General features: G+C 38.9%; 1 protein-coding gene across 4 annotated transcripts in view; it reads left to right on the top strand.

Moving 5' to 3' along the window:
• LOC140740947 (transducin-like enhancer protein 1) overlaps positions 1-21,562 on the top strand; it is a 111,579-nt gene that overhangs the window by 12,670 nt on the left and 77,347 nt on the right. For 2 of the 4 annotated variants that reach the window (XM_073070591.1, XM_073070595.1), the window contains 2 exons: positions 19,751-19,813; positions 21,110-21,214. In XM_073070591.1, the coding sequence (XP_072926692.1) occupies positions 19,751-19,813; positions 21,110-21,214 (168 nt within the window). Of the gene's footprint in view, positions 1-19,430; positions 19,469-19,750; positions 19,814-21,109; positions 21,215-21,562 lie in introns of those variants that run through there. The other 2 variants (XM_073070605.1, XM_073070600.1) reach the window with 2 other exon arrangements.

Genomic DNA, 21,562 nt, shown 5'->3' with positions numbered 1-21,562 from the left:
TTTACCAAAATCTACATTAAGTACTAAATAATTTCAGAACTAAATCAGGAAAAATTCACTTCAAAGTCGACGTGGAATTGTTTTTACTGTAAGACATAGCTAGTATTCTTTTAACTCATGCTGCCAGTAGCCAATATCTAAATAATTGTGACAGTGTGACCAAAATTGTATACTAATGTATTTTATAAATGATTGTGTTGTTTGTTCAGAGTTGCAAAGGCAATCAATATTATTTAACCTTGCTTACCCAACACTATTTTGTTTTTATCAGTGAATTGTGCTGTGTTCATAAGCTAGAAAACTCTGTCTTCTGAGTACACAGTATTTTGGCTTTGATCTCAACAGGTATCATGCAGCATTATTAATAAGTGCTCTAGAATCAGTTAGAAACATTTAATTATTGTTCTTCCCGCTAGTACAGAAATCAAAAACTAGCTTCCAGTATTAAATGCTGGAAATGAACAACACATTTACTTTGTGGCATATTTGAAGTTGCCATTTACCATAGCAAGAGTATTGGAAATAAACATCTATTTGTACATCTACTCTCAACTTCAGAAGTGGCACGCAGTCCACAGGGCTAGGATAGGCCTAACAGCTGGACATGGATGTATTAGCATTTTCTTGGAAGGGGATGTTATTGATCACTTTAAAATTGCATTGATGTTTAATATATTTGGAATGATATTTATATTGCTGAGAATAGACAGTAGTTTATGGAGGAAAATGTAAATTTAACTTGCTGTTTATTGACATGTGATGCATCAGTTAGCAGTGGAATCTTGTATAATGTTCTTTGAAGCAATTGGCTTAAGATTATTATCAATAATTTTTCATCTATATACTTGTATTGTTTCTTAAATAAACCCATTCTCAGTCATATTTATGAATAATATGGGTCATTGTTGGTAGTGTCAGCCATTATCCCACTGTGGCAACCTAATTTCTGCTGCCGTCTTAGGGAGAAAATCCGCTTAAGTTCCATCAGTTTTAAGAGCAATAGATCGTTTAATTGCATTAAAACATCAATGGATGATTTGTCCAATCAATGTAATTTGGTGCAAGTTTTACGTATGAGGTTCTGGGAAACCATGGTGTGCTGCTGTGATACTTGGGCATAATTATGATTCTTGGAAGAAATAGAAAGATAAGCAAGGTCTTTGAGTTAATACCTGTGATTGAGTATTATGCTACATCAATGCTCCATTGCAGGGTTAATGTCAGACTCATGTTTATTATCATTGACATTTTTTGTGAAATTTGTTGTTTAGTCTATTATCTGAATAGGGAAGATACTTTTTTTGTGTTTTCTGGTTAATTAAGCAGTATATCCTATTAATTAGTTTCTGTAGGCGGCGCGGCACACGGCAGCAGCGGCCTTTCAGATCTGGTGCTACTTTAATTTAGTTTTTTAATTTAATTTTTTAATTTAATTCTAAGGCACAATTAGGGTTTAGGGCAATGGATAACAGAGCAACTATCTCCCATCGCCAGATACTGCTAGAATACAGAGATCGCCCAAAAACAAACCTTCATGAAAATCTGCTGGGTAGATTGCGCGACCTCGGCTTGCTGAGGGAATCGGGCCTGCAGTCCCCGGAGTCACCTGAGCCCAGTGGCCGGAGGTGGGGACGTCGTAAGCGGTGCGCGGGGAAGTGGAAGCGAGGCGAGCGGGCAGGAGTCCGTGCCAGGAATAAAGCAAGCCCTAGCCGGCCGGCTCTCCCATCCATTCTGCTCCCCAATGGACATTAAATTGGACTACATCTGTGGCAACGAAATACTCGGCAGGAGTACAGAAACGGACGGAATCCTGGACGCCGCCATTCAGCTGTTTATTTATGTTACAGATTTTCCCCCAAGCCATCGGACTACCAACATACTGACCTCTGTTGTGCCTATTGTCTTGTTTATTATCTATTGTAATGCCTGCACTGTTCTGTGTACTTTATGCAGTCCTGGGTAGATCTGTAGTCTGGTGTAGTTTTTGTGTTGGTTTACATAGTTCAGTGTAGTTTTTGTATTATTCATGTAACGCCATGGCCCTGAAAAACGTTGTCTCGTTTTTATTGTGTACTGTACCAGCAGTTATGGTTGAAATGACAATAAAAAGTGACTTGACTAATGAAGTATGTTGGTGAATTCCAAAGGAGATTGGAATCCAATCAATGCCAGATCAGTGGCAGTTTTACAACAGGTGGGGGGGGGGGGGGGCATCTCTGGCTGGAGAAAGAATAACGAGACAGCCACAGCTTTGTGCATCTTGAGTTAAATTATGAATCTCTAGAATATTCCGGCAGTTAAGTATTCCACAAGACACACAAAATGCTGAAGGAATTCAGCAGGTCAGGCAGCATCCATGGAAATGAACAAACAAACAGCCAATGTTTCAGGCCAAGACCCTCCATCAGAACTGGAAAGGAAAGTGGAGGTGTCAGAACGTGAAGGTGGGGAGAGGGGACGGGGGATAGCTAGAAGGTGATAGGTGAAGTCAGGTGGGTATGAAAGGTAAAGGGCTGGAGAGGAGAGTGGCTCATAGGAAGAAGAGAAGCTGGGGGGCGGGGGGGGGGAGTTCACAGGGGGAGGTGAGTAGAAGAGGCCTGAATGGGGAATAGAAGAAGAAAATGAAGAAGGTGGTGGGGGAAGAATTTTTTTTTAACTTGAAGAAGAAATCGTTATTCATGCCACCAGATTGGAGGCCTCCCAGCTGGAATATAAGGTGTTGCTCTTCCTTCCTGAGGGTGGTCTCATCTTGGCCTAAGAGGAGGCCATGAACTGGCGTATCAAAACAGGAATGGGAATTCGAATTAAAATGTTGGCCCACTGGGAAGTTCCGCTTTTGGCAGATGGAACAGAGATGCTTGACTATGTTTACAACAGTTCTCACCATTGTAGAGGAGGCCACCTCAGGAGCAGCAGATAAAATGGTTGACCACAGAAGATTTGCAGGTGAAATGTTCCTTCACCTGGAAGGACGGTTTGCAGCCCTGAATGGAGCTGAGGGAGGTGGTGAATGGGCAGGTGTAGTACTTTGGCCGCTTGCAGAGGTAAGTGCCTGGAGGGAGATCACTTCTGAGGGATGAATGGACAAGGGAGTCATGGAGGTAGCGATCCCTGCAGAAAGTGAGGAAAAGAAGGAATATTCTAAAAGATGAAAGCAATAAATTTGATGTTAAAACACCTTTGGCATCTTGAAGAAAGTATTTTTTTTCTGTCTAGAATTTTAAGTTTGTTTAGTGCGGAAGTATGGTACAATAGTTAATATTTCCAAAAATAGCAAGTTTGCTGTTAATTGTTGATTTTGTAAGGTGGCATATGATTGTGGTGACATATTCCTATATCCTATTAAAATACCAGATAGTTGGCTGTTGCTGTTTATAGCTGCCTTTATTCTTGCAATCGCACTTTGAGTATAAGCAAAGTAAATAACTTAAGCTTGTTTGAAACTCCAAATCAGTGCTCTAAGCTGTTAATTAGTGAAAATCAAAGCAAGAATGTAAAATATCATAAACTAGCTAATCATGTAAAATGCAGCAGAATTTCTTCATGTTAATTCCAGTGATTGTGAAAAGGAGGGAAATATTTCAGTACTGGACTTGCTAAGCTGGTCATTTGTGATCAAATCAAAAGGCCATCTATTTGAAAGAATTGATGAATGGATTTGCTTTTTTGTTCTTTTGATAGGCCTTGCTCTTAAGGTTGTTTTTAAAAATGAATGCAAACATTCTGGGCTGCTTCAAGAGCTCTGCATTAGGAACGTAAACAATGAAGGGCACTTGAGAATGCTGGGCAGAGAGCTGCTGCCAGACAGACACAAGAGCTTCCTCTTGTTGATGTGCTCAGTCTGCCTTGAGAACGAAGGAGGGCAATGCATATATTGTTGCCAAAACTAGTTATCCTGCTTTCAAGATCAAGTTTATATATGTAAAAGTAAGTAAACATATATACTTGACATTGTAATTTAAAATCTGCAAGTACAATATTTAGGCATTTTTTGTCTCTGTTGTTTTAATATCATTGATGAAACTCTTCCCTCCTTTTCTCCAAACGAGTGGCATAAAATGCTTATTTTAAATTTTTTTTTGGTGATGCAGACATGACCCTCAACCACTTTACCACTGGTCCAGCTTAATGCTTCTAACTAGCCATCAAGTGGGTGATTACATTTTATTCGGTTATCTTTGCAACGAGAAGCAGTCTGTATATTTTGGCAAAAGTCTAAATTAAATAATGTATAACTAGTCGTTTTTGTTTGATTTCAAAGGTTTGTTTTTGTTTGGAGATAAAAGATAAATATTGCTGAAAGCCCTGAAACATGATATGCATCTCAGACCATGAGCTATGGTTTGTGCCACAGCCTGATCTAGATGCAATCCTGCAATTTAAAAAAAAATAGAATGCATTAAGTTATGGGAATGAAAAAAAACGTGGTTTTGTAATGTGCTATTCATTCACAAACTTGGGTGTCCTGAAACACACCATTTATGAAGTGTGGTCATAGAATAATATAGGAAATGTGGCAGTGCATAGTCTTTCAGATACCAATGTGATAATAACCAGAAATGATGTGTTAAATGATAAATATCTGGCAAGGTCACCAGAAGATGCTGCCTGATTCTTGCCAACTAGTGCCATTGGATTCTTTTTGTCCAATCATGAGATTGCACTTCCTCAGTGTTTCAGTGAATTGTTAGCTTGGCTAATGTTCTCCAGTAATGGTAGGTAGTGTGTTAGTGGAAGTGAGTCATTACTCACCCTTGGTTTAGGATAATGTGGAGTTATCTGCACAACTGGCAAATTTGTTTACCATAGAAAGTTCCTATCGGCCTCAAGGACTACAATCTCTATACAATTATCTTAATATTTGGCTCCTACATTGTCTGATTACTCAGCAATTTTGGGATATTTAAAAAAAAAAAGGATCTGCTGTGTTCCTGGCATATATGATGCACAAGCTCTTCATCTGGGTGCCACTTTCAATTTTAATTGACGCTTCGATGACAAACTCCACCTTCGTCAGGGATGCAGCCTATGCGCATCTAATCTGATGGTATAATTACTCAACTCATGTCGTTCATCCCACATTGTTTAAAAATCTTAATTCCAGTTCTCACTTAGAGCGAGACCTTCATCTTTGTTAAAATTCTTATTCTCTAGTCTTGCTTCAATGGCTTCCTTCACCAGGTGGTCCTAAAAGCCATTGGCACAGCACACTAGTTTTGTGCCGTTGGATGTCGTTATTGCATATACAAAGTTCTGCTATCGTCAATTTCTTCGGATAACCCAAACGGATACATCTCCTACACTCCTTGATGCGGATTTCCACCATGCACCCCGTCTGGCTGATGCATGCTGCTCTGTATTCACAGGGGATCCCACAACCACCAGCCATCTTGCGTCCTAGTTCATCTTTGACGAGGAATACCGTCCTGAGCCCTGTCCATCTCTGACCCTCATAAGCTGGGATTTGAACCTCCTTGCAGGTTTGTGGATGGCATGAATGCTGTATTTCTCCAACATCTTGGCAATTCTTCTAGAAACTGAAGATATAGGGAAGACTGCCAGCAGCGACAAGCTCCTCCTGGTCGTTAGTTTTCCTGGTTTTTCCGTTGAATTAATGTTCAATGTTGCATAGAAAATTCTTTGGATGAAGTAAAATGTTTTATTTTGAAAAATAAGACATTCTTTCACTTGACTAGTTCTTTCTATGAAATTCCTGAATTGTTTCAAGGTACTCTTGCAGAAGTCCGGCCATTACGTTGCAAAGGCTTGTCTTGCTCAGTATACTGTATTTAAATTTAATTTTGGTTTCAATTGATTTTCTTTCCAAGATGTTCTGTAAGCATATCAGGAACAAGAGGGTATCCAGGGAAATTGGGTTACCTGGCAAACAATGGGTGTATGAGATGATGAGGCATTGATCATGTGGATAGTCAGAGGCTTTTTCCCAGGGCTGAAATGGTTGCCACAAGAGGACACAGGTTTAAAGTGCTGGGGAGTAGGTACAGAGGAGATTTCAGGGATTTTACTAGGTGGTGAGTGCGTGGAATGTGCTGCTGGCAACGGTGGTGGAGGCAGATACGATAGGGTCTTTTAAGAGGCTTTTAGATAGGTACATGGAGCTTAGAAAAATATAGGGCTATAGGTAAGCCTAGTAAGTTCTAAGGTAGCGACCTGTTCGGCTCAACTTTTTGGGCCAAAGGGCCTGTATTATGCTGTAGGTTTTCTATGTTTCTAATGGGGTAATGTAAGTATGATGTGGGGAAGGTCCTGAATGAACATTTCTCAACTTTTTGTTGATTTTTAGTGATATCAACAATTTGGATAAAAATGTGCCAAGCATGGTTAGTGTGTTTGGAGATGACACTGAAATAGTGGACAGTGAAGAAGGTTATCAGAAATTAGAGGGGGATCTTTATCAGCTGGGTAAGTAGGTGGAGCCACGGTAAGCACCGAATGGATAAGTATGAAGTGTGCATTTTGGAAAGTCAAAGCAGGATAGGGCTAAGTGAATGGTAGGCTCTGGGGAATGCTGTAAATAAAAAGACCTTGAGCTCAAGTAGTTTTTAAGAATTCACTGGAAGTGGGGTTACAGGTAGACAGAACGGTGAAGTTGGCTTTTGGCACACTGGCCTTCATCACTCAGGTCATTGAGTACAACAGGTTGGGAGGTTATGGTTATAAACAAGACCCTTGTAGCATTGTGTTTGGATTTGGTCACCATACCATAGGAAAGATGTCATTAATCTAGAAAGAGTGCAGGAAAGGTTTGAAAGGATGGCATCAAGATTTGAGGGGTTGAGTTAAAGGGAGAGGTTGGACAGGGTAGAACTTTAATCCTTGGACTACAGCGGACTGGGAAGTGATCACATAAAGCTGTATAAGCTTGAGGAGCAAAGATAGAGTGATTGCACTCGGTCTTTTCCCCTGAATTGGGGTATCAAAAAACTAAAACACATGTTAAATGTGAGAGGGGAAAGATTTGAGGAACTTGAGGAGCAACCTTTTATTACATCAAAGGTGGTATGTAAGTGGAATAGGCTTTCAGAGGAAGCGGTTGAGGCAAGTATAATAACAGCTGGAGTTTGTCCTTTGCACGTATGTACTTGTCAGTCATTGTTTATGCATAGTTTTTATTTATAAAATTGTATTTCAGATTTTCCTGTAAGAAAATGAATCTCAGACAGTAGATGGTAACATAGGTATACTTTGAAAATAAAGTCACTTTGAAGAAAGACAGCAGGGATAAGCCAGATAATAACTAGCCTTTACTAAGGGTTAAAAAGGTTCATTTATTGTCAAAGCATGTATCCATACGTATCTCTGACATTTGTCTTCTCCCAATAGCCATGAAACAAAGAAAGAACACGGAAGTTGTTCAGAACATCAAACCCACCCACTAAAAAGAACACCATCCCAATCATCAGCCCCTAAACCCCTTCCCTCCCTGCATAAAAACGGAACAAGAACATGGACCCCCCACCCCCCAGAAAGAACCCCCCCTCAAAATAACCTACAGAACATCAACCACCAAACACCCTCCCCTTGCACAACAAAACATAGAAGGAACAGGTGATAAAAAAACATGGAATATAAAAACCGTAGCTCAATAAATGCAATAGTCTAACCCACAAATGCAGAACTACGACAGGAACCTCTGTATCACTGACATCCATTGAAAGACGGGCACCACACGAGACAGAGAGGCCTACCTGCCTGCCACAGTGAGCCACACAGCAATAGGCCGCTCACAGACTCCTTGGCAGCAATCAAAAGGAAGGCATTCAGTGCTGGACTCCCGCTCCAACTGCATTCACCTCAATGTCTGAATCTTCCTTCATGCTTTAACTGGCAACTAATGGACATTTTCACTGGCAAAATGTAGTCGAACATCTGCTTGCTACTCACCTTGAAGTTTCTTCGCATCAAGGCTGTCCGAGTACGTGCTCGTTTCATGGAATCTTTTTCTCAAAGACAGCAAAGCATTGGGTCACTCAAATTATCTCCAAAATGTAATTCACAGGCTCTAACAGTCCCAGAAACATTTAAGATGAAAAACAGACATAAGAGAAGTTTAAAAAAAAATCATGAGCTACCTGGAAAATGTTGACCAAGGAAGCATTGTATGCTGGCATCATCTTGACTGGAAGTCACTTTGCAAGGCATTGTAGGTTGGTCCAAAAGTTTGAGATACATAGGATGCAGGATAAAATGTGGAATAGGAACAGTGTAGTGATGGAGAGATACTTAGTTGATTGTGATCAGTGGTGTACAAATAGGGATTGGTGCTAGAGGCCATGTTGTTTGTCATGCAATTAAGTGTGAATACAGGGGGTGTGATTAGTAAGTTTGTAGATAACCCAAATTCGTGTTGGCTGATAGTGCGAATGTTGTCTAAGTTGGCAGCAGGGTATAGAACTAGTTGGGCAGACTGTTGGAGCTGGCAGTCCCAACAGTTGCAAAGTGGTGAATTTTGGGAACTAAAATGGTTGTGGGATATTTCCAGTAAATGACAGTGAGCTAAGGAGTGGCAGTGAATGGGGAACCTGGGGTCTGAAGTACATATTCTCACTTTCAGTGAAACACGGGCAGAACGCGTGGTGTACAGGCCATATTGCAAGCTGTAACTGCTGCCACAAGACAGCATATGTTAGTGACAATAAACCTGAATCTGCAATCTTTTACAGTTGGAAGAGAAAGGGGAAATAAATAATCAAGAATTATATGGGAATGAGGTGATTGACTCTGTGATAGATGTATGCAATTAATTTGAATTTTGAGGTGTCATCTAATTCTTTTATTTCGAGTTGCAACACAGAATTTGGATTACTGATTAAATTTGTCAGTTTGTCGATATGTGGGCTTTCATTGTGTGCATCTGCTTCCTTCAGTGGTTTATGATGCAAATGCCCTGTAGTATCTTGTACAAAAGTCCCTCAATAGCTTGTTTTTTATTCCTCGCCACTCTAGACTTCACAGGAATTTAATGTCCATCTCTCATTGACAGGATGAAAGAGCACACCTAATGGTATAACATTTTAAAAAGCCCTGATCTGCTGGAATACTTGCTTCACTATTTTGTTGCAGGATTGATAATACTGCTTTTTTTTTCAGTGATGTGATGAAGTTATTTTTGCTCATGCAAGATAGTAATGAGGTTTTGGGAGGTGGATTGGTGATGATCACCAAGTAAGATGGGATGGGTTAACTTAGGGGTTCCCACCCTTTGTGATGCCATGGACCAATACTATTAAGCAAGGGGCCCTTGGACCCCAGGTTGGGAACCTCTGGGTTAACTGGTATGTAAAGTAAAAGTAATTCTACCTGCATGGGGTTCCCAGTGTCAGCCTGGGAACTGCCCTTGAAGGTCCCCTTTAAATCAAGTATAAAAAGGCTTCACGGATGCTGGAAAACCTGCTACTGCATGTCTAACCTGTGGGTTGGCAGGGCATGCATGCTCCATTGAAAATAATGCAAGTACAACCAGATGTGTATTGCATCGTCTTGCATGTGTCAGGGGTTTCCGTATGTTACTGCTTCAGACAGATGAAGGACTTGCAACCAAGATTACAGGCTGTGAGTGCCCTTTTACAATCGTATTTCCCTATTCAAAGACACTGAACAGGGCATTGCACAAAAATGTAATAGTGTCTAGGTAATTTAATTTAAATTGAGTACTTTAAGCTTAGTATTTCATACATATCCTTTTACATGGTCAGGAGTGGGGAGCTAGTACCACAGGCCACTTCCATGAATTACTAAGGTCGTGACTTACAGAACAGAATTGACAGAATTACTTATTTGCCTTTTTGCCCATACTCCTTACTATCATTTTACCTGACAAATGTATAATCCCCAAATTAAAAATTTGCAAATAATTTGTCATCAATTGTTTTAGAAGAGAGTTTGACAGTACACGGTACTGTATTCAACATTGCAGTAAAAGTGTTCACCAGCTTTGTTCTTGAAAGCTGTTGTAATTTTGACTCTATTGAGCAGAAGTGGTTTCTTTTGATTTGCCTTGTCAATTTCCCATGATGCCTAGAATGTGGTGGAAATCACTGTTTAACTTTTTCCTTCTAGGGAATGCAAACATGGTTTGTATAATTTTTTTGGTACTGTTTATTTCTCGATAGGGTGTCCTTGCTGTGTCTATACATCCTGCTAGGATAATATATCCTATTTTTGATGTATTGATCTGATGTGACTGGTTCTGATTGAATGAGGCCTGTGTATTAACTGGCACTGCCTTTGGTCCTTGTATTATTATACCCTCGATATAAAGGCTAGTAGTCTGCTGGTGGTCCTGATATCTTCAGTAGAAGTTTAACATTTTAATTTGTACATAGATTTACAATCTAAGTTTTAGCATTTTCTAAATTTTTCACCATCTAAACACTCCAGTTTTTGGTCCCCATGCTTGTTTTCATTTCAATATATTTGCTATTGCTTTTCCCATGTACTTAATCTTATTTGTGACTTTACGTTTCAATTTGCACTGCCTACAGTATCACATTTTTTGTTTTTCAGCTTTCTGCCCAATCATCTAAGAGGAAAATAGCAAAAGCAACTCCAACTCTGATCCCTTTGGGGTTCTTTGGTCACGTACTGTCAGTTAGAATATCTCATCATTATCTTCACTTTGTCTCTTGCCACTTAGCTAGTTTCCTGAATGGATCAATGGGTCACCTTCAGTTAATTCCATGAGCGATATACAACACTAGCTAACTGCTTATGAAAGAAACTTTCATCCCTTTTAGGTCTTCCTCTCTTCTTTCTTGACACCCAGGGTGAGGTATTGCACAGATGATTTTTATTTTGAAATTGCTTTGCCCTGAAATATTGATAAATCTACACTGTGAGGTTTAGTTCAGCAGATAAATTCCATTGCAAAATTCATTACTGAAAGCTGAACTGTTTCTCTAAATAGGCTTAATCTGGAATCCAAGTGAATTGAATTAAAACAGAGTCCTTAAACTTGCATCTAATGTGTATTAATAAAGGTTGAGTGGATTTAAAGCTTTTCATCTTTCTACATAATGTTATGGTTATGGCATAGCTTGCATGGATTTTAGGGCTAATATGTTTGTGTAATTTTTATAGGCCTCTTTTTAATTTGAGATTACTAAATTATCTAAAACTCTTGGTGTTGACAAATTTTGCATGTAACTTCTCATTATAATTGCATTTAAAAACTGCCTCCAAGTTTTCTTTGAAGAAAGTTTCATATGGCACATGTTTATCTACAGAATGTGGCATATGGTGCAGCACGTTAGCATAAGAGTATTGCAGTGCCAGGTTTAAAATCAGGGTTCAGTTCCTGCTGCTGTCTGTAAGGAATTTTTATGTTCTCCCTTGACTGTGTAGGATTCCTCCAGATGAAAGGATGGCAAAATATCATTAGATTGCCTTGCTACTTAGCCTGGAAGGGAACCTAGAGGTAGTTCTCAACCTGGTTAGAAGAAACCATGGATTTGTGATATTCTCATGAAGAAACTTTGGTTAATTGATGCAATGGTTGGTAAAATCCTACATATAATACACATTACAGGTGTGAGGTGCTGATAGTGGAGGGTGTGAAAGTTTTAAGTTAACGGTAAGGTGTAATTTAACCTGGTTTGTGCTGATCTCCTTGACTGTTTTCAAAGCAGTACCCTCCAGCAACTTGAAAGTGATCCATCACATTTCTGATATACGTAGTCATGGTTGAAAGGCTTTGGGAGGTTGAAATGAATTATTAGATATAGTGTCCAGCCCCTGATCAGCAGTCAATTGGTTGATCAGGTGATTAAAAGGTATTAATCCTATTAACTGTTGGAGTAGTTAGATTCCTTTGTTGGAGTTGGTTATTGCCTGGTATGTTATTTGCCACTCAGGAAATGTGTAGTATTGGTCTTTCTGTTGTCAGGTATGGGCTGTTTCAATGCCTGAAGAACTGTGAATGAGGATAAATACTGCATTCATTACCAAACATCCTGTACTTTCAGATGAAAGTCCACATCAGAAACAACGCTGTTCATTACCTGGATTTTTGCAGCCAGTGAAATACTTTTAATATGAAATTAGTGATTTATGATGTCGGAAGCTAGGCAGTTGATTTGCAAACAACAAACTCCCAATGACAGCAATACGATCATAATTTTATTTTTAGTAACGTTGGTTGAATGAGAAGTTTCTTTGTTTGGGGCACTTCAGAATCAGGTTTATTATCACCAGCACGTGACGTGAAATTTGTTAACTTAGCAGCAGCGGTTCAATTAGATAATTAGCAGAGAGAAAAAAATAATAATAAATAAAATAAAAATAATAAACAAATAAATCAATTACATATATTGAATAGATTTTTTAAAAAATGTTGAAAAACAGAAATACTGTATTTTTTTTAAATTGAGGTAGATTCAATGTCCATTTGGGAATCTTTAGCTATCTTTCCTGGTCTTCAGTGCAGTGCTTTGGAATCTCTTGATTTCCCAATTATGGAAGATGAAGGTGTTGGAAGTTTAGATACTGCTGTGAATAACTCCTGCAGTCATGTCCTGGGGTAGTGATGACTGACCTCCACCTTCCTTTGTGCTTGATGTGTCTCCAATCACTATAGATGCTAGTATTTCTTGATTGAAGGTAATTTTAAAAGAAGGATTGCAATAGGTAAATGATGCTGAAACTGATCTTTCTGCCCATCCAGCTGATTTTGGCATCTTTATACCTCTTAAACCTTTTTTTAGTTTTTCCCTTGTATAAATCTAATATTGTAATACGTTATTTTCATCTGTCATCTGAATGTCTCACATTAAATACACCTTTATCATATCCTTTAACCACTCTGTGGTAGTGAGTTCAACATTGTGGTAAAATAAATTTCTTCTCAATTCCCGATTGAATTTTATGGTATATGGGTGGCTTCTCACCGTATTTCTTCACACAAATATGGTCCCTGAATCAACTCAGTTAAAAATTATATGAAGTCACCTTCTCAGTCTTCATTAATGGAAAAAGACACCTGGCCTGTCCATCTTTCTATTTCTCCAAACAGCCATCTTGACCATCAATGTCTTTTTTTAATATAATCTGATGTTCAATTTGCACACAGTACATGAAATGTGGTTTCATAAAGTTAAAACCTGCAACAAACAGCGTCCTTACTCTTCACTTCTTTACTGACAGAAATGAACATTTTTTCAATACTCTTGTTAACAAGGACACAATTTTTAATGATTCGTGTATTTATAGCCCATGTTTATGTTGTCCTCTATCCATTTTAACCATGCATCTTTTCAAGTAATAAGTGTCCTTCCTATTCCTTGTGCCAAAGTGTTCCTGTTTGTATTTGGACAATTAATATTATGTTCTGTAATTACAAGCACTAATTATCCATGTGTTAAATATTCATTGCATTTTTTTTAGGTTTAGTAATATTTTGTATACCAAATATGTTTGCATTTTGTATCTTACACTGTTGTTGCCAACTAATGTTAATTGTAAGGGAAACGGACACCTGGATTTATAGTCCTAGTCCTGACGAAGGGTCTTGGCCCAAAACGTCGACAGCACTTCTCCCTATAGATGCTGCCTGGCCTGCTGTGTTCCACCAGCATTTTGTGTGTGTTGTACCTTGATTTATACCTGTCCACCCTGCTAATGAACAAATATTTTCTTTGTGTATTGAAGTCTGAATTCAAGTGCTTCAAGTAGAAATGAAACTGAGTATCAGGAAGAAAGTTATTGGTGAACAAATACTACCCAGTAGATATGTTGCTCTGCCCATCCATGTTGCTAATGATTGATTGAGAGCAGGATAGTTGGGTCATACGTCAGTGGTTTCATTTATTCTGATCTTTCTGGAATGACCGACTTTCTATAATGACCGACTTTCTATATTATATACTAGATATTTGTCTGCTCAAACCTGTGGGCAGCCACTGGTAAAGGGTTATCAAAGGTACTGGATCGCTGATTCACCAAAGTCCCACAGGGAATAGATATGGGATCCTTATTTGATCTGCATGACATTCCAGACCCTGGCTGCAAGCTTTTGAAGTCCTTACGGACAGTTTTGAGATGTTTTGACAAGATGGACTGTTCTTTATTTAATGTACGTTATGGGACATGAGAGTGCAAATTGCTAACTTTCTCTTTTGAGGATTGGTGTGATACAGAGATTTGATTGTTCAGACAAAATTTATCTGTGTATTTTCAAGACGAAATAAACCCACAGTTGATAGGAGCAATTCGTGAAGTAGTTTTATTGACCAGCATGAGAAGGGTGGTGTTTGAGTGCATCAAAAATTATCACTTCAGTGACGATGATCCATACCAAATGTTTAAAAATTCCCCCTCAATGTTGAATGCTGCTGAATTCTGGGCGAAGTTTATCCTTGATCCAAACTGAATCTTCACATCACTGATGGAGAACTGGAGGATTGTTGTATGATTCCATTATGTTATTGCTTAGTTGCATACAGCTATTACTTTCACCTTTTGTTTGTACTGATCACTTGTCTATCTAATCCACTCCCTCTATTCCCTACTCTGACCTTTTACCTCTTCTGAACAGCCTATTAATTCCCCTGGGTCCCTTCCTTCTTCCCTTTCTCCCATGCTCCACTCTCCTCTTCTATCAGATTCCTTCGTTTCCAGTCCTTGACCTTTACCCCTACTTGGCTTCATCTTCCGGCTAGCCTCCTTCCCCTCCTCCCACATTTTATTCTGGCATCTTCCCCCTTCCTTCTCAGTCCTAAAGAAGGAACTTGGCCCAGAATACCGACTGTTTACTCATTTCCATAGATACAGTCTGACCTGCTGATTTCCTCCAGCATTTTGTGTGTGTTGCTCTAGATTTCCAGCATCAGCAGTTTTTCTTGTGTTTGAAATGAAGTATTGTCTTTTTCCAATGCATCATCACTATTAGTGTTTTTAGGTCTGAGGGGCAATGGTTTACGTAGAATGAAAACGCAGTTTGAAGTGACATAAATGTATGGTATTTTAGATTTGTTTGTGTTTTTTGTTTTGGCTTTTAGTTCACATTCTGTTGTGTTTTTGGATGGCCCTTAGCTGTCACAAAATTCACTTTCTCTTTTAAGAAATAAAAGGAATCTGAGGCTGAGCCAGAGGCCCTAGAATTACTGATGTTTCACTTGGCCAGAAGTACCCTGCCATCCAGCAGTCGTATTGCTTTGAAACATCTTGGTGGGGCTGGATCATTGAATGGTAGGTGTCAGGAGTAAGAAGTGACCTCAACAGCTAGAGTTGCTCAATGGTGGCTGGTTCAGCAATCGGTAAACCACACCCCACTAACTCAGACACCTACCAGCCCATGGTGTGTTGTGATTAATATTAGCTATCTTGTGGCAAGTTCCTCTGGAAACCATATATGTATCATCTTCCAGACCAATAAACCCAGCACTGGGGATCAAGTTAACATTGGGCAAGCTAACTTGTTTGCATGACCAAAAAACAGGGTCCCAAAATAAACCCTCTATTCCAACCTCTGTCTTGGAAGAGATTGCCAGGCAAACAGAGGAGAAGTTCAAAGATATGCTCAAACTGACCCCTGGGAACCTCCTGGACCATGCCCACTTGAAGCCGGAAAGGACCTTTTTGGAGTCATATTAAGACCTCTTTTATATATCGGGAGAGGAGAAGTCCTGCAGAAGGAGTACATCATCTTGCACACTGCTCACCCCGCTCCCCTTCGGGCAGCTACTGTGTCCCATCTGTGGATGAGTCTGCTCACTAGTCAGCTCTGAGACCATAACATCAGAGTGGAATTCCAAAGGACTCACTTGGAGGAGGAGGAGGATGATAACATGAAGAGGAGAGCAACACTCAATCAGTTTTGCGTAAGCAAGAGATTCTGCAGATGCTGGAAATCCAGAGCAACACACAAAATGTTGGAGGAACTCAGCAGATCCAACAGCCTTTATGGAAATGAATAATCAGTCAACATTTCAGGATGAGATCCTTCTTCATGCAAGGTGTTTATGTGGTGAGGTTATACGTTCAAAATCTAATCCAGGTCACCGACCGGCATTTCTTAGAGCTTGATACTTGCATTGCTTCAGGACTGTTACATTATTCAAAAGTGTTTGCTGAGATCTTTTGTTGCTATTCAGAAGAAAAGCTGGAGCTTTCTTTGTATTTGCAAAATTCAAGCTTCAAGTAATATCCAAAATAGATGAGGTATGTAGTCACTCATTTTAAACTTTATGATCTGTGCACTTCGCTGTTTGAAGAATGCAACTAAAATGCGGCACTTCAGTTCCAATTCTTTGACTCTAAAGAACTTTGGGACATCTTGAGAATATGGAACCATATTGTATTCCTGCTTTTATTTCATAGGATTGATTAGCAACTTAAAATAGCTTTAATCGTTCTAAAGGTAATTGGCAACCAAAATATTGGCAGACTTATTTTCTGTGAGTTTCTAGTTAGTCCATGACCCTTCCACCAACATGAACAGCTCCCATACTAAGGATCACAGATCTAAGGGGAAAGATATCTAAGAATAACACAAGGATTGTTTGCTTTATGGTGTATAGATGGCTTCTGTAGTCTTGGAGGAATTTGATGGATTATATGGTGAGGAAAAATCTGCACATCTATGGAAAAGGAATGGGTATAAATGAAGAATTGGCTTAGACATGATGGATAGACATAAGGAGATAATGGTGCATCTTTATAAGACACTAGTTGGGCTGCACTTAGAGCATTTTCGACAGACTTGGGTCCCATATCTCAGAAAAGATGTGTTGTCATTGGAGAGAGTCCAGAGGAGGTTTACGAGTATGATTCCGGGAATGAAGGGGTTAACATATGAGGAGCGTTTGGCAGCTTTAGGCCTGTACTCTCTGAAGTTTAGAAGAATGCAGGGGGATCTCATTGCAACCTACTAAATGTTGAAAGGACTAGATAAGGTGGATGTGGAGAGGATGTTTCCTATGGTGGGGGTATCCATAACTAGGGGACATAGCTGCAAAATTGAGGGGCAATCCTTTAGAATAGATGCAAGGAGGAATTTTCTTTTATAGCCAGAGAATAGTAAATCTGTGGATTGCTCTGTCACAGACTGCGATGGAGACCAAGTCCATGGGTATTATTTGAGGCGGAAGTTGATTGTTTCTTGATCAGTCAGGGCATCAAAGAATATGGCGAGAAGGCAGGTGTATGGCCTTGAGTGGGATCTGCGATGAGCCATGATGGAATGGAGGAGGAGTCTCAATGGGCTGAATGGCCTTAATTCTGCTCTTAGGTCTTATGGTCTTATGTTCTAATGGCCTCCACCTGTCCTGTCACCTTGCCATGATGCAATGTGCTATTTTTAACAGCTACTGTCTTGCTGCATATACCATTAAGCAGGTATTGCACTATTACTGCGATTAAACTAACATTTTTACCCACATTAAGGGTAAACCTTTAATAAGCAAAACAGTAGTCCACTTACAAAAAGCAAGCTCCTACAAATAGTTGTATGACAAACATGAAGTTTTAGAATGAAGTCGAATGAGGAATTATTCCCCCCTCTGCCCTTAAACCCTTGTTCATTTTCAACTAGTGCTCTGGGTTTGTTTATGTCCTCCTAGGTGTGCAGATATGGCTGTGGATCAGTATCTCACCTGAAATGTAGCAATTCTTACTTCCACTGATATGTATCAGAATGTCAGTCTAACGTTTTTTTTTGTAATCATGTCTCTAGTGGAACTTTTCCAACAACTTTCTGAGTAAAAGACAAGAAAGCCATCAACGGCATTGCATATTTTGCCTATTTTAAATAGTTTGATGTTTGAAAGCCATTGTAAACCTTAAGACATAAGCAGCATTGTTTAACACTGTAACAGATTTTTGGTTATAGATAATCGGATAACGCATCATGTGTAGGCATGACTTTATGCAAAATATAATGCAAGAATTGTACTTAATTTGCAGTTCCCCTTTGGTTTTGAAACTAACATTCAACAGTCTACTAGCACAATTTATCCAAGGACAGGAATTTATCCGTGGCCTACAAAATAGTGTCCACATTTAAATGCAATCCTTTAGAAGTCCTGATGCAAAAGGTGCTGTCAGTAGTGGTTATTTAAAGCAAATAAAATATATGGTTCATTCCTGTTTCCTTTCCCCTTCTATTGATACCAATTCCAGTTGAGAAAAGTTTTGCTTGTATTACTGCTTGTTTGTGGAGGTTAGTTTATCAGTGCTTAAATGAGTGGTTACACTTGTCTGGCATTGAGAAATTTGTGCTTTCCATCAACATTTTTACAGCTAATAATCATGAGCAAGGACTTTGCCTAATCCAGAACCTTGGAACACAATTTCACTTCCTCAAAAGATCTGAATCCAAATCTTTACCCTTTTATATAAGAAGGCTGGAAATACTCCATGTGGAGAGGGAAACAATTAATGCCCCGTATTTCTGATTTATTGGGCCAACCTGTCACCACAGATGCTGCCTGGTCTACAGAATATTTCTGTTTTTATTTCAGAGTACTAGCATCAACAAAGTTTTGGTTTGTAACCTTCAAGTTCTGTCAAATCAGAATTTAGCATTTTATCAGTCATCATTATTCAAATCCCCTTTGCTTTAAATTTTTTTTTTTGTAAACTAGCATAGTGCCACATAACAGCATAATCAAAGACCCTACCCACCCTGAGTATTCTCCCTATCCCCCCTCTCATCGGGCAGAAGATACAAAAGCCTGAAACCTCAGTGCATCAAGCTCAAGGACAGCTTCTACCCTGCTTCTCCATTGAATAGGTCCCTAATCTGATCGACCACAATTTATCTCATTAGATCTTTGCACCTTACTGTCTTATGTCACCAGACTTTCTCATAGCTGTTACAATTTTATTCTGCAATATTACTCTTTTACCTTCAGTACACTGTGTAATAGTTTGATCTTTTTGTACAGTATGCAAGACGAGCTTTTCATTCTACCTTGTGACAATAAGAAGCCAATTCCAATTATAATGGGTCAAATTTTGAACTGTTCTTTGTTCGTTAGAGCTCAGTGGAGTTATAAAACTTGGCAATTCTTGAACAATCAATGTTTGTTCCAGCTTTCCTAAATATCTGATAATGTGGACAAGCATTGATTTTTTTTCTGTATTCATAACAGTTACTCAGTGAGCCATTATTGGAAAAATTCAGGCAGTATTTGAAAACAAATATACCAGTTAATCAAGTTCCATGAAAAGGAAAGAATCCTTGGTATGCTGGGTATAATAATTTAATGAAACTAGTTTCTAGTAGGGGAGTTTTATCTGGAATATGGATTAAATTCTGAGAATTGTGTTGGTTTGATTGCAAACTGCTTTTCTTGCGTGATGATTTTAAAATATGAGCTGGTCAATTATAAATGGTAATGGCTCAGCCAATAGGTGTTGTGGGTTAAAGTCTTGCTGTAGAAATCTGAACAGAAATTCTTTGCTGATACTTCAGTACAACATGGCTATTGACAAAGCTGCACTGACAGAGGTTTATGCTCAGAACCCAAATTACCCTCTCAATAACTTGAAATCCACTGTATTTTGCTTTTATTTTAATTGTGCACTGTTGTTCTTGGAATTAGAAGAGCTATGTTGGGAGTGGCTTTGAGTGGGGTGTCCTATTGTTATTGGTGCTGCTCTGGATTCAGAAACTCGATAAGAAATAATTCATTTTCATGAATTGTAACATTTATTCTTTTATGAGTTTGACCTGCGATCATTGAGCTTTTGTTCCCCCCACCCCCTAATCAGTTGTCATCTTCTTTTCCAGACTGAAATAGCAAAAAGGCTGAATACGATTTGTGCGCAAGTGATTCCCTTTCTGTCTCAGGAAGTAAGTGAACTCATTGAACTGTTCAGCTGTTAAAGTGCAATTATGTTCTGTATTTGTAAATTAGGTAGTTATCAGCACTGATGAATGTTGTGAACATCTGTTACTGTTTTAAGGGAGCCTGTTTTCAAACAGTTCTTGTATATTGAGATGTTTGTACTGCAATGTGCATCCTCAGTACAATAAAAAAAATCTCAGCAAATTTTAATACCAAGTACTTGTGATGGTTTTACTCAGTTTATACATTTATTCTCCAAACTTTGTAAAAGTTCACAATATCAGGAGGAGCTGAAATTGGGGAGGGGGCAGTTTACTCCAGAAGATGATTGAAGAGCTTTCAAGAGTTGATGCATTTTGGTAGGTAGTTGAATTTCTTCCCTCTGAATTGGATCACTTAGGGCGTAGCTTAGAGTGAATGCTAGATTGTCTTACACTTTGTTGCTTGGATTTTAAGTGATTGCACTGAGAAAGGTGGTAGAAGATGAATATGGGAATAATTAAAGAGAGAGGTTGGGCAGGAGCCTGTGGGTAAGGAATTTGCTGTGTTATGGATAAAAAACAAAAATGTTGGCCCGAGCTTGAAGATCACCAACATGGATTGCTGGTTGAACAAGTTTCTATATTTGCAGTTCATGTTTTTTTTAATTACAGTTTGACTTTTTCAAGGAATTTATAACTCTCGATCTTTGTTTTATTGATCCTCATCCCCAAAATGGAGCAATTGTCAAGGACAGATTGTTTGTCCATAAATATGTTTGTCAGACCGCAATAAATTATGAATTTCCCTCTTTTTTTTCACTCTCTACTCCTCAAATGGTGACCTTGTTTGTAGTTCTGACTTCCTGACGTGGCATTTGAAAAGGCACACCAGGAAGATATCACGGCTTTTGATTCCTGATCGGTTTTGAATTAGCAGATTTCAACTGGGGTAGAGTTACAATGCCCTAAAATGTTAAATTTTGGTATAGTTGAGGAAATAGTGTGATTTTTTTTTTTGACCTGTTGATCCCTATACAGTGAATGTTTCAGGAAGTTTGAGAATGTATGTACTCATTAAGTGAGGACACAATCAAGATCAGATATATTCTCACATTGTGAATTTTTAAATACTGGGTAGGTGTCTTGGTTTAATTCTTTAAATTGCAGCACAACATTGAATTAGGTTTCTTAGAAATATTTTGGTCTACACAGTTTGAGTTTGGTCCACCTGCAGCATTTTGTATGTTTTTTTTAAAATGCAGAAGGAGTTAGTTGTGAAGATTAGTGATTTAACACAATAATCTTCTTTCTGTGAACAAGCACCAACAACAGGTGGCACAGGCTGTGGAACGTGCGAAGCAAGTGACCATGGCAGAGCTGAACGGCATCATCGGGGTACGTGGGCTTCCCAGTCTGCCTCTTACAGTGTGTATACCTATCTTATTCACTTACTTTAATCTATATAACTTCAGTATTTTAGGGTAATGTGCTTTATGTATTAAGAGTAGTTGAAAAATCTTTAATTCTTGCAGAGGTTCTATGTTTATAAAAGCTTTACTCTCTCATGCTGACTAAAATGTTTACAAGGTGCACGAACATCTATGGCAGAATGTTGTGCGTATTTTCAAATGGCCTATCAAGTGCAGTCAGACATTGTGGTTGGCCTCTTTGTTTTTGACTGAAGAATTGTATCCAGATTGTTAATCACCCGCAATTTTTGTTAAATGAGCCATGTGTGCTATTCTGATCCATGACACTGCTGGTACATCTGCT

The sequence above is a fragment of the Hemitrygon akajei genome, chromosome 2, assembly GCF_048418815.1.
Source record: "Hemitrygon akajei chromosome 2, sHemAka1.3, whole genome shotgun sequence".
Classification (NCBI taxonomy): Eukaryota; Metazoa; Chordata; class Chondrichthyes; order Myliobatiformes; family Dasyatidae; genus Hemitrygon; species Hemitrygon akajei.
Note: the sequence above shows the minus strand (reverse complement) of the source record. Positions and strands in the feature narration are given on the sequence as shown.